This window comes from Coccinella septempunctata, chromosome 9 (genome assembly GCF_907165205.1).
Source record: "Coccinella septempunctata chromosome 9, icCocSept1.1, whole genome shotgun sequence".
NCBI lineage: Eukaryota > Metazoa > Arthropoda > Insecta > Coleoptera > Coccinellidae > Coccinella > Coccinella septempunctata.
In genome coordinates, this window is record NC_058197.1 from 116748 (window position 1) to 130646 (window position 13899).

At 41.3% G+C, this 13899-nt stretch overlaps 1 protein-coding gene across 1 annotated transcript; it reads right to left on the reverse strand.

Moving 5' to 3' along the window:
* Positions 1-9143: 9143 nt before the first annotated feature.
* Positions 9144-10043, reverse strand: LOC123320547. Its single transcript, XM_044907895.1, has one exon. The coding sequence runs from the start codon at positions 10041-10043 to the stop codon at positions 9144-9146; it is 900 nt and encodes a 299-aa protein (XP_044763830.1).
* Between the last annotated feature and the right edge of the window lie 3856 nt (positions 10044-13899).

Consider the following 13899-nt stretch of genomic DNA (forward strand, 5'->3'; position numbering starts at 1 on the left):
CCTTCGGATCACGCAAGATCAGAGAACTGATAAAGAAAGGTAATCCCAAAAACGGAGTGGGGATATATAGGAAAATTAGTGGTGAAATAGGTGATGATAAGGGCGAAATAAAGGAAGAAGTATACACTTTCTTCATAGGAATAGCGGAATCCGAAGAAGATCACGCAACAACGGTAATGAACATATATAAGGCATTGGTGAAGCTTGAGAAACTATGCCAAGAGAAACAGAGAGAGGAAATACACATTGCGTGTCAAACAAAAGAGACACCAGAAAATGTAAGGAAAATAACAGAGTGTGCATTTCACGGATTCAACGGAACTATTATAATCCACAATATTCTCGGCTGAAAGACCAAAGTTGGCATACAGAGAGATAATGAAAGCTACGATGCCATCATTGTCGATTCGAACAATAAAATAGCCTATGCAGATCTGGTGAAAAAGATAAAAGAAGGGATAAACGTTGAAGAGACGAGATGGAAAAATAAAATCTGTGAGGGAAACAATGAATGGCGGGGTACTCATACAGACGGAGAAAGGTCAATCGGGACCAATTGCAGAAACTATGAAAAGCAAGATAGAGGGAGTAAGAGTACGATCACCAGGGTCCAAAAAAGACTCAGTCCTTATAGTGGACATGGATATAACCTGTACGTATGAACAAATAAAAACAGCTGTGAAATCAGCCCTAGGGAAACCAGAGGACACAACAGAGATTGAAGTTAAGAACCTGAGAGATCAGAGCCGCGGACAACTTAGAGCAACCATAAAAGGAACTCCGGAAGACATTAAAACCCTAATAAAAGGTAAAACAATCAGAGTGGGATTAGGACTTGGGAGAATTCAGGAAAGGGCAGACGATAACAGATGTCATAGATGCTGGATGGAAAATCACAAAGCATACCAGTATAAGGGCCCAGACCGAACGGATAGTTGCAGGAAATGTGGACAGAAAGGGCATTTCATGAGAGAATGCACAGCGACTGCAGATTTTTGTGTGATCTGCCAGGCAGAGGGTCATATTGCTGGCAGTAGAAGATGTAAAAAGGTGAGAGAGACGGTACAACGAAACGACGAACTTTTTCGTCAGCAATAGACCCCAAACAACAGAATATCAACAACCCAACCAAGACAAAATAGTAAGATATAAAAAAGGAAGAGAAAACAGAGAAAGAGAACGGGTGCAGGGACTGAAAATAATACAGGCTAACCTGAAAACAAGCAAGAGAGGCATGGACCTACTGTCGGCATCGATTCGGACAGATAACATAGAACTTGCCCTGATCTCGGAACCAAATGTAAACATGATTAAGAATAAAAAGAATTGGAGACTCTGCGCCGATGGTATGGCTGCTATGGGATTCTTTGGGCATAGAATAAGAGTTGGCAAAATCGGGGAAGGCAAAAGCTGGGTATGGGCGGAGATAGATGGGACGACAATATATAGTGTCTATCTATCACCCAATGAGAACATAGAGTGTTTTGAGGATGCAATTAATCAACTAGGTTTGGAAATTAGAACGAGGAAAGGAGAAGTTCTCATAGGGGGGGATTTCAACGCCGCGTCTCCCATTTGGGGGAGTAAGCGAGAGGATGATAGGGGGAGAATATTGTGTGAGTGGATGGAACAGGAGGAACTTGTGACAGTGAATTTTGGGGGAGTACCTACGTTCAGGAGAGGGACGTCTGAGTCTTTTGTAGACCTGACTATGACTCATACAAAGAACATAGATTCTATAGAGAGGTGGAAAGTAAGAGAGGACGTCGAGAACATGAGTGACCATCAAAATATAACCTACAGCTATAGAAGTCAAACCTTGGCTCGACGGGAGGAAGAGGAGAGGAAGACCGGTTGGTTAGTGAATGATCTCGGGAAATTCATGGAGATCATGGAGGAGAGGAAGAAGGAGATCAAAGGAGATTATCATAACCTGGATAAGATCTGGAAGGAAACCTGCGACCGATGTTTTAGGAAGAAAAGAACGCCAAAAAGGAAACCAGTATACTGGTGGAATCCAGAGATAAACTCGGCTAGAAAGAGATGCATCAAAACACGGAGACAACTCATTCCGAGTCATTCGCTTGACAAGAGAAGACGTGCTACAGTGCTATAAAAGAGAAAGCGGACGAGAAAGTCGAAGTGTCACAGTGCCGTAAAAGTGAAAGCGGAGGTGAAAGTGCCCACTAACCAAGCTACGGAATATTTGATTCCGTCTGAAGTTTGTGTAGGTTCTATATTTGTTATCGGAATTTTAATTCGTTAAAATTTTCAAAGTTGGTGTTCATCCTAAGTGTCCAGAGGATTTTTTTATTCTCGTTGGTACTGCAGAAAACATCAGGTGAGCTTATTTTTCGTATCTTTTTTTCTGATTTTTCTCATATCGTAGAGAATTTTTGATGAGTCGTTTTGTTTTTATGCATGAGATACATTTTTCTTTTTGTCTTGAAAAATTTTATTTCCAATTTCTTTGAGTAGCAAAGTAATTATTAATTAGATTTTGAAATGTCTGACCATTCGGACTGTGATTCCGTAATGGAAGAAGACGCGCCAGAAATCGCTAATGTCGTGTCCGAACACGATATTTTGAGAGAGGAGAACGCATGTTTGAAAGCGAGGGTGAATGAGCTAGATAGAGGCGTATCTAGCTTAGTTGCTGAGATTAAAAATCTCAGGGAGAGGCTCGAGTTGCAGGAGGGAAATAAGGAAAGTCCTCACTCCAAAGCACTCAAAAAGAACATTATTTTGAAAAATGTCCAAGAAGTGACCTTACCGATTCAAAAACAGAAGATTGAGGTGGTCAAAACCCCTCAAAACAAAATTTCCCCACCCGCCAAAAGAGTGAGAAAGGATAGCTCCTCGTCCAATGAAGATTCAAACAAAAAAAGAGTCTTGGAAACCCCAGCCCAAGAGAAAACCACTCCAGTGGAGAGAAAAGAAAAAATCCCCACAGTTACCCTGAGAGGTACGTCCGAATGGACGTCAATTTCCAACGCGTTAATGCGAAACGGTATTAATTACAGCAGAGCGACAACTGTGAAGGACGGAATTAGGGTCGTCACACAAACCCCACAAGATCATCGGAGGATGACTGAATTCCTCCACAAAATCAACAGAGAGTTTTACACTCTCCAACGAGAGGAGGAAAAGAAAATTTACGCGGTAGTGAGATACCTACCGCTGGATGCAGATATCCCGACGATCCTTGACAACCTCAAGGATCAAGGGATCGTCGATGAAATATAACAAAAAAGCCGATGCTCTTATTGCTGGTTAAAACCCAGAATAAGGGTATCTTCGAGGTGAGAAGGCTCTACAACATGAACTGTGTTGTTGAACCTAAGAGAAGGACGACCGGGCCTGGACAATGTTATCGCTGTCAGCGATATGGACATGCCCAAAGTAAGTGCACTTTTCCATGGAGGTGCGTGAAATGCTCCGGTAATCACAGCTCCAAGGAGTGTACGCTTACCAGGGAGAACGAGGAGCGAAATGCTTCTTGTGTTCTCTGTGGAGAGCAAGGACATCCAGCCAGCTACAAGGGATGTAGCGAATGGAAATTGGTCACTAAAAAGGCCAAGAGATCGCCAAGATCAAATCAAACCAGCTCGAGGCCAACACAAAATACTCCGAAGCCAGCCCGAAACTCTTCGGAAGTGGAGAAACCCCAGGAAACTGCAACCAAAGCAGTCAAAGAGACGAAGAAACCAGAGAAAACGACGGAAAAAGCAAAAACCGTCAAAAAAGCCGAAACCAGAAAAGGAATTTCTGGAATCACTGAGGAACTGGATAAGTCCACGAAAAACCTCCTCAGCACGATGATGCAGAATCTGGAGAAAGAGATTGAGAAGAAGATGCAGCAAATTATTAAGAATATTTAATGGCTGATACGACGATACAGAACAATCTCATAATCGTCTCTTGGAACGTCGAAGGATTGAGAGCCCGCAGACCAGAATTCGAAGAACTGATTGAAGAGAAGAGACCGGATGTCATAGCTCTCCAAGAAACAAGACTTAACCCCAACGTTCGGATAGCATTTCCCAATTACGATATCTACAGAAATGATAGACCTAACAGCACAGGTGGCGTTGCTATACTGGCTAGAAGGAATATGGATCACCATTTCGACCAAATATTCAATGGTCAAGAAGTAGAAGCAATATCGATTATTGTGAATACCAATCGAGGACAAGTGAAGATTATTTCGACTTATAAATCACCGGATAAGGACATGCTGGAAGATGATCTAAAAATGCTACTAGAAGGAAGACACCCGAAAATCATAATTGGTGATCTTAACTGCAAATCGCAGGAATGGAACAGTAAGGTGGAAAATACCAACGGGAGAAGACTGAAGATTTAGTGATAGGACCTGATATACCGACCTACATACCAAGAGTAAATGGACTACACGATGTACTGGACATTGTCGTAATGAAAGACATCACTGAAGAAATCAGCATTGATACAATAGAAGACGGAACTTCAGACCACAATCCCATAGAATTCATAGTGGGACATGGCCCAAGAAACGAAGAAGAGACACAAACCAAGGATCGCACAGACTGGGAGAAATATAAGAATTTACTTCAGGAGAAAATCACGGAAATTCCCCAAATAAACACCCGGGATGAATTAGATGAAGCAGTTGAAAAATTGGAAAATCAAATAAAAGAAGCCTATGAAGAAAGCACCAAGAGAATAAGGAAACCAATTCCGAAACATTCACATGGAGATACGCCAAGGGATATAAAGGAACATATAAAAAAGAACAGAAGACTCAGGAAAATCTACAGAACAACAAAAAGAGAAGAAGACAAGAAGAAACTGAATAAGCATAGTCAGATATTGAAAAATGCTTTAACAGAACTGCGTAATAACAGATGGCACCAGAGATTGAGGGAACTGAATACGATAGATCACTCGGCTTGGAAAATGCAAAAACGCTTACGACGAGAACATACAGTTATACCTCCACTGCATGGAGCAAACGGAATGGTATATACGAGACTTAAAAAAGTCGAAGCACTTGCCGACTCAATTGAGAGAGAAGCCAGAATAAATTACAGAAATGATGATGACAATGAAGATCTAGAAGAAGAAGTGGAGGCAAACGAAGAACTGATGATGGAACCACCGGAAACCGAAATCATTCCAAAACCGGCTTCACCAACAGAAATCAAAGAGATAATAATGAAACTGAAAAACCGGAAAGCACCGGGAGAAGATAGGATAACGAATTATATGTTGAAGAAATTGCCTAGAAAAGGAATAGCAGCCTTGACGAATATAACAAACGGAGTGATGAGGACCGAATACTACCCAAAGAGATGGAAAACTGCAGAAATTATAGTTTTCAACAAGCCTGGAAAGGAACGGAAATTTCCTCAAAATTATAGACCAATCAGCCTACTATCAGCACTAGGAAAAGTCGTCGAGAGGGTTATCGCCAAAAGGCTGAATGAGGAAACAGAAATGTTGAAGATAATTCCACCCGAACAATTTGGATTTCGACGAGAACACTCGACTGAACTCCAATTACTACGGCTCATAGAATACGTCACCGAAGGAATGCAGACCAAACAGGCCACAGGATTAGTTCTGATGGATATCGAGAGAGCTTTTGATAGAGTATGGCACGAAGGCCTAATCTACAAGATGAAAAAAGCAGGATATTCGACCAAGCTATGCAAGATTATAAGGAACTATCTGAGGAATAGAAACTTTTATGTGAAGATAGATGGAGCAACCTCTCAAACCAGACAATTGGAAGCGGGAGTGCCTCAAGGATCGGTACTTGGACCTCTGCTTTACGTAATATACGTTTATGATATCCCGAAGAATGCTAGAAATATGCTCACCTTGTACGCAGATGACACAGGAATAGCGTTCAGACATCGACGCCCAGAGATCATACACCGGAGACTGCAGGAAGCCATAGATGAATTACTCAAATGGTGCATCAAATGGAAAATCCAAATCAATGGAAGAAAGACTCAAGCAATATTACTGCAAAAGAGAAGATTGAGGATGGAAGAAAACCTTGAAGTTGATGGAGAAGAGGTTGAATGGAAAAATGAAGCAACATACCTAGGAGTGACGCTTGACAGAGGACTTACATGGAAAAACCACATCAAATGTGCTGTTGATAAAACAAAAGCCGCAATGAGTAAACTTTATCCACTCATAGGCGGAAGAAGTCATATGAATAAGAACATCAAGTTGACGATGATTAAAACTATTGCGCGACCACAACTCACATATGGATCGGCGGCATGGGGCTTCGCAGCCAAGACCCACATCAAGAGAATACAGGCCACTGAGAATAAACTCCTTAGAATGGCTATGGACGTACCCTGGTTTGTTAGGAACAAACAAATCTACAAGGACTTGGAATGGGAACCAGTTACAGAATTTATGAAGAGAAAGGCGGAAAGGATATTCGACAAAGCCAAACAACATCCAAATGAGGAACTACGAAGATTAGTCGACTACGATCCAACGGAAGAAGCTAGAAGGTCAAGAACCTACCACCGAAGACCAAGAGATCAGTTAAGGATTTAAATGTAACCAAAGAAGAGCTTAACCTATAAAAGCTATAGGCAGCATACAACTATCAACACGACTATGATCGTGTGAGAGTCCAGAAACCATAAGAGTCAACTGGTTAATAGGCAAAATGCCCGGAACCTATGAAGAAGCAGTTAAGGGTTTTTAGTGGGTGTGGAGCTCAGAGAGTGAGAATCCCCATACTGTTTCCCCTCAGCAGAGGGTGTGTTCGTCTGTTTTGCAGATTTTCCCCCTGCTACACCAAAAAAAAAAAAGGAGACAACTGTGCAGGATGAGAGCAAGGAAGAATAGGGTGACGGAGACTGAGCGGTTATTGGAGGAGTTGAAATTGAATCGAGAGGAACTGAAGAGGATCATCGCGACATCATAGAGGATGAAATGGCAGGAACTTATTGAGGAGGTAGACCAAGATCCATGGGGCTTGGCATACAAGATTGTGCGAAAAAAGATAGGTACGGAATCACCTCCAAAGTTGAATGAAAGAGAAATGACAGCAGAAATAGAAAAGCTATTCCTATTGTAACGAGACTTGATTGTTTTGAAAATCAAACCTCGTTTTAAATATCCGTTTCCCTGAATTTTCCAGTTGAAACAATGCAACACCGTCTGATGGAGATTTCAGTTTCAATATAGTTATTCCGTTTCATTTTGGAAATATTTTTCAGAATCCTGATTATTTAATTCAAATTCCGTATAATTGAAATTTCCATCATTAATCCGCCGTAAGAATCCAAAATAAAGAAAAAGTGTCTTTCTGCATTCGGCGTTGTTTTTCCGTCCACAAAAACACACCGAATTCAGTATAAAACATCGTGGATTGCAGATAACGACAGTTTCTTTTACCGATAAAGAGATAACCGCCACCGAGAATATTTCTTCTGGGGAGAATATTCGAGAATTCCGAATTTTGAGTGCAATTTTAATCACGTGACCGTCCACATGTTGGAGAGTTGATAAATAGGGCCTGCGATTCTGTATTCTAGATTCATTTTTCAGTCTTGATTCGGTAGTGATTCTGTAATTGATTCTTTTCTCGATTCAGTAATTAATTCATTTCCGCCTTTTTAAGTCTTTCTTCCTATTAGAGTTTTCTTTTGCTTTTCTTAATTTTTTTTCGCTTAAGTGGTGGTGTTACCGTACCGGAACAAACTGTAAATCTTTTCTTGATACCGCATACTTCGTGATTCAAAGTTGCATTCTTTTATCTGTTTAATTGTGTTAATCCTTGTTGTTAATCCCCCTGTTTAACGCAGACTTCTGTCGCCTGGTTCTCTGGTGAACCAAGACCAGTCGACGGAAATCTCGAAGTTTTTCTACTGGTAATGCTTGGCGTGTGACACCCAAGGTTGCCACAGAAAGACCACAGTAACCTATCCCGTCCTACCTCATTTGTGTTCCGTTTAGACTTCCCGTTTAACGCAGACTTCTGTCGCCTGGCTATCTGGTGACGGAAACCAATCGGCAGAAGTCTCGAAGTTTTTCTACTGGTAATGCTTGGCGTGTGACACCCCAGGTTGCCACAGAAAGACCACAGTAACCTATACCGTACTACCCCTGTTGTGTTCCGTGTAGATTTCCCGTTTACCGCAGACTTCTCTCGCCTGGCTATCTGGTGACAGAAACCAATCGGCAGAAGTCTCGAAGTTTTTCTGCTGGTAATGCTTGGCGTGTATACCCAAGGTTGCCACGGAGAGACCACGATAAACTACCCCGTTATCCTGTAAATTGTTGCATTGTGTTTCACCTGCATCAGCCCCGTCCCGTTTATTAAATAGTTTCAAATTCTGATTGGCCTGTACACTGAAAATCACTGGAAGTGCTCGGTTGCTGTAAATTCTATATAAACCCCGTATATCCGTTATTGTCTCAGAGGGAATCAAAGTAACTGCTATTAATTGTTTACTTTCTTTAATACCTGATAGTTTGACTGAATATAATTGATTTGAATATTCTTTGATTCATTGATTTCACTTTCTGATTACCGTGACAAGTTATTGCATTTCTGTTTCAATTCAATTCAATTCAATTCTTCTTTATTTCAAATTAAATCATATTTTACAACTGCAAAAAACAAAATAAAATGAAATGACGTCACACTATCATTGAAAACTAAACTTAAACCTTAACTATTAACCAGAATTCCAATACATATTCATCTACCTAAAATTAGAGTTCATATATTCTTCAATACTGTAGGGTTCAAGATTTATTAAAAACTGCTTCAATCTAAGCTTGAACTGTTTTTCTGTGGTGATAATTTTCAATTGATTATCAAGTCTATTATAAAATCTAATACCCATATAATAGGGACTTCTTTCAAGAAGAGTTAAACGATGTAAAGGAAACAGAATATCATTTTTACGCGTGTTATACCTATGATCTGACCAGGTGAATAATTGTTTATTTTTAAAAACAAAAACAATGATCTCAAAGATATATAACCCGAATATTGTAAGAATTTTTTTAGATCTGAAGATTCCTCGACATGATTGCAAGTAAGACATGCCAAAAATTATTCTCATAACTCTCTTTTGTGTAACGAAGATATCCTGGGCTCCTGAACCAGCTCCTCAAAACATGATACCGTGTCTGGCTTTTCCCTGAAAGTTGGCAAAATACAATATTCTCCTCACTTCTTCACTCAGGTATCTTGAAACAAATCGGATGCAGTAGTAGACGTTGTTCAGTTTTTTATTCAGGTAGTCGATATGATAAGACCAATCCAAAAATTCATTCATATAAATTTCCAGGAACTTCGTATTCTCTTTCACCTCAAACTGAGAGTCACAAACTACGATAGATTCAGGTTTTTCTGCCCTATTTTGTTTCGTCCTGAAAATCATGAGGTTTGTTTTTTCTTTACTTATAAGTAATTTGTTCTCTTCAAACCACTCTTTTAACACTCTGTAAATCTCATTTGTATTTCCAATTATTTCTGGAATATTTGATCCCCTTACCAACACATTTGTATCATCTGCAAATTGTGTCAGGTCAAAACCTATATTATCCGTCACAAAAGTGGCATCCACTGAATGTGTTGAATTGTTCACTTGAGCAATTGCCATGTTAAGGTCATTAACATATACAATGAACAGAACTGCCCCCAATATGCTGCCCTGGATAACTCCTATTTTGTTTTTCAATATTTCAGACCTGATTTCTCTACCCCTATCTCGAATAACCACTCTCTGTAACCTCTCCTCCAAATAGGACTCAAACCATTTAAAAGCCCACCCTCTCACACCATATCCATTCAGTTTTTTTAAGAGAATATTCCTATCCAAACAATCGAAGGCCTTTGATAGGTCCAAAAAGAGGCCCATCGCCATATCGCCTTCCTCCAAACATTTCAAGACTGCCTGTGTGAAACTGAAAATAGCGCTTTGTGTAGACCTATTATTGATGTAACCATGTTGATTATTGGTAACTATATTGCATTCGGTTAGAAATTCTGTGAGTCGAGCGTACATGACAAGTTCAAAAATTTTGGAGAATCCCGGGAGCAAGCTTATAGGTCTATAACTGTTGAAACTATTTTTTTCTCCCTTGCCTTTATAAAGCGGTCTTATTGATGCTAGCTTTAGTGAATCTGGAAATATTCCTTCTCTCAGTGAGTTGTTTATTATGTGACAGAGAACTCTAGTGATGGCGGGGAGTATTCGATGAATAAGGCTAGTAGGAATCTCATTTTCCTTATTTTTGAACTTGGTCATCAGCTGTATATATTTCTTGACTTGGAAATAACTGTATGGTTCACTGTAAGTTAGATTGTTGTAATAAATTCGGTTTTAACGTACTTGTTATCGCTACCACCTTAGATAAACCCGAACTCTGTCTCCGACTAGTAGGTACCTGGGTGGGTTTGCTATTTCTCCCCATCGAAAGAATAGCTGGCGCTCGAGATTAAACCCTTTTTCCGAACCAAACCCGTTACACTATGTCACCCTCTGGAAGAAGAGGAATGCGAGAGGGGTCGGCGGAGAGAGGAAGCACTGAGAAAGTGCACGGCGGAGGAGCTGACAAGAGTAATGGATGGCATGAAGGGGAAGAAGGCCCCAGGAACAGACGGTATGACAACGGAAATACTCAAGGCTACGATGAGTGCAATATCTGAAGAGATAAGGAAGGTGGTGAACAACCTGATAAAGAAACGAGTCTTTCCTAAGGAATGGAAGATAGCGAGGATAGTTCTGATAGAAAAACCGAAGAAGGAAGGCGAACCAGCGACATACCGGCCTATATGCCTGCTCAACACCGTTGCAAAGATGTACGAAGGAGTAATTGTGAACAGACTGCAGGAATTTCTGGACGAGAATAACTGCATCTCCGATAACCAGTATGGTTTTAGGAAAGGACGGTCCACCATAGATGCCCTGAATAGAGTGAAGGGACTGTGTCTGTTCGCTGATCTGGGAAGCTCAAAAAGCAAAGATTTTCTGCTAATGGTCACGTTCGACGTAGCGAACGCATTCAACAGCCTCCATTGGAAAACCGCCATAGGAAGACTGAAGAAAATTAAGATGCCGGAATATTTGACGGACATAATAAGATCATATCTGAGCGAGCGGTCAATAGTAACCGAAGATGGAAAAGAGTATGCCTAGACGAGCGGAGTACCCCAGGGGTCAAAACTAGGACCAATTATATGGATTATCTATTACGACCCAGTTCTAAGAATCGAGGTGAGGGAAGGAGTGTATCTCTTAGCATATGCGGATGATCTGTACATGCTGGTCATGGGTAGAAACGAAGTACAGATCAGGGAGGCCGCGAACGAGACGATAGAGAAAATTATGTGCATGATGGAAAAGTTGAAGTTGTCTCTATGCACTAAGAAAACAGAGGCAGTGCTGTTGAAGGGACGCAGGACAATTGAAAGCGTCAAAATAAGGGTGGGAAACGAGGAAATAAAGACAACAGAAAGCCTGAAATATCTAGGAGTATACTTTGAAAGAAACGCACACATGAAGATGCACATAGAAAAAACAACAGAAAAGGTAAACGTCATGGTGGATGACCTGAGAAAGATTATGCCGAGGACAAAGGGACCTAGAACATCAAAGAGAAAATTAATCTCGAGTGCGGCAACAGCTGCAGTACTGTACGGAGCGTCGGCCTGGTCTGGGGCACTAAAATGGAAAAAGTACACAAATATCCTGGACAACGTGCAGAGGAAGTTACTAATCGACGTAACGTGTGCCTACCGTACAACCTCCACGGATGCTCTGACGGTTATCGGAGGAACTATTCCCCTACACCTCATGGCTGAAGAGAGATCTCGGACTCAGGGTCCGGAAAAAGACGACCAGGACGAGGTGAGACAGGAAATAGTGGAAAGATGGCAGCATGGATGGCAGACGTCGCAAAGGGGGAGATGGACTCATAAGCTTATCCCGGATATAAGAAGATGGATGGACATGAAGGTGAATAGCGACTATTTCCTCACACAATTCCTCACCCAACATGGGAGCTTCAGAGTGTACCTGAAGAGGATAGGAAAAACCCAAGACAGTTCTTGCATCTACTGTCAAGGAGAGGAGGACACCGCGGAACACATACTGAGCTGCCAGAGATGGATCGTGGAGCAAAATGAAATCATAAATGAAACGGGCAGGATACTCACGCCGGAAAACTTCTTAGAGATGACAGAACAGAAAAGGGGTATCTTGAAAATCGTGTCACAGATAATGAGAAGGAAGGAGGAGGAACTAAATCGTTACCAGATCTCACAGAACGACTAGAGCGAACATATCACCCCCACTGAAGAAATACGAAAGTGAACCCGGTGGGGAGTGATACATACTGAGTTACGCACCTGCGCTTGCGCGAGGAGGCGATGATACTCAGGGAAAGAGGAGGGTGGTTTAGTGGGTGAGAGTCCCACACGAATCCGCAGCAAATATTCTGTAACGTGCGTTTCTCGGAGAAGCCTTAATCTCGAGCGCCAGCTATTCTTTTCAATAGGAAGAACAGCAAACCCACCAGAGCAGCTGCCAGCCGGAGACAGAGCTCGATGCTGTCTAGGGCGGTAGCGACAACGAAGAAGTCAAAATCGAATTATGTAAAAGTTTATTCACACCTTCGGAAACTAATTACATGTACAAGGGAGATATGTGTGATATAAAACATGAGTGATTCTACCAGTGAAAACACATTCGGGAAATCTTACCCGGTCACGAGCACTTTATGAAATTTATACCGGGTGTAGTGAAAAATTAACGGTTCAATAAAAATGCGCCAACCAGAACTGACGAATGCTAAGGACTTGCTACACGGTATCGGTGTGCAGTTGTATTTCTCCGGGAATGAAACACAATAAAGGCGGGTCCGTTCGAGACTTCTCTTCGCTGCCCCAAGGGTTGTAGCACGCCATGACTGACAGCGAAGAAAATGTCCATTTTTAACGCAACTACGGGATTTCACTGACCACGTGCTGTATCTCTTATTCTCTGCCCCAAGGGTTATAGCACGCCATGACTGACAGAAAAGAAGAGATTTCGGATTTAACACTTATGACGCGGAACGCGGACAAGGGGGTTGACGGAACTTTTCCTTCAGTACCCCAAGGGCTAGGGCGGATCTGTTCGAGACTTTTATTCGCTGCCCCAAGGGTTATAGCACGCCATGACTGACAGCGAAGAAAATGTCTATTTCGCGCAACAGGGTAAAGAACGATAAAATACAACAGGAAACGATACAGTACAGCAGTGTCAAAGTTAAGGAAGTAACGGCGTAGGTCTAACAAAGAAACTGAACGGTACAGACGGGGACCTACCTCCTTTGTTTCAAGCACTCGAAACTCAAAGGATTTAAAAGAAAAAAACTAAAAAATTAACTCTAAGCACTGATGCCAACACAAAAATGATTATTCTTCAACGGCGAAAGAATACCGAAAATTAACTGAATCTAAAAAGAAGTCACCACGTTAGAAAGCGAAAAATCGAAAATACTCAAGCGAAAGGAAAGCACTGAAGTAAAATTCAAAAGTCAGCCGAAGAACTGAAGTAACAGTCGAAAAGTCGAAAAGTGACCGTCGCGGGGGAAAAATTTGCTTTTATAGGCATATCCCCTCTCACGGTAAAAATCTGAAAATTCCAGAATACGACAAGAATGAAAAACGTCGTCAGCTCCGGTTTATCGCATATCAACAGATGAAAAACGTCGAAATCTTCAGCGGCATGTAAGAAAAACAACGTGAAATACAGATAAACGGTTTTTTACATTTACTCTGCCTGTCGGAATGAACGTACGGAATATTCGAGAATTAAAATATTTTCAAAGACGGAAATTTAAAACGAAAAAAAATGCACTAAGATGAACTCCAAT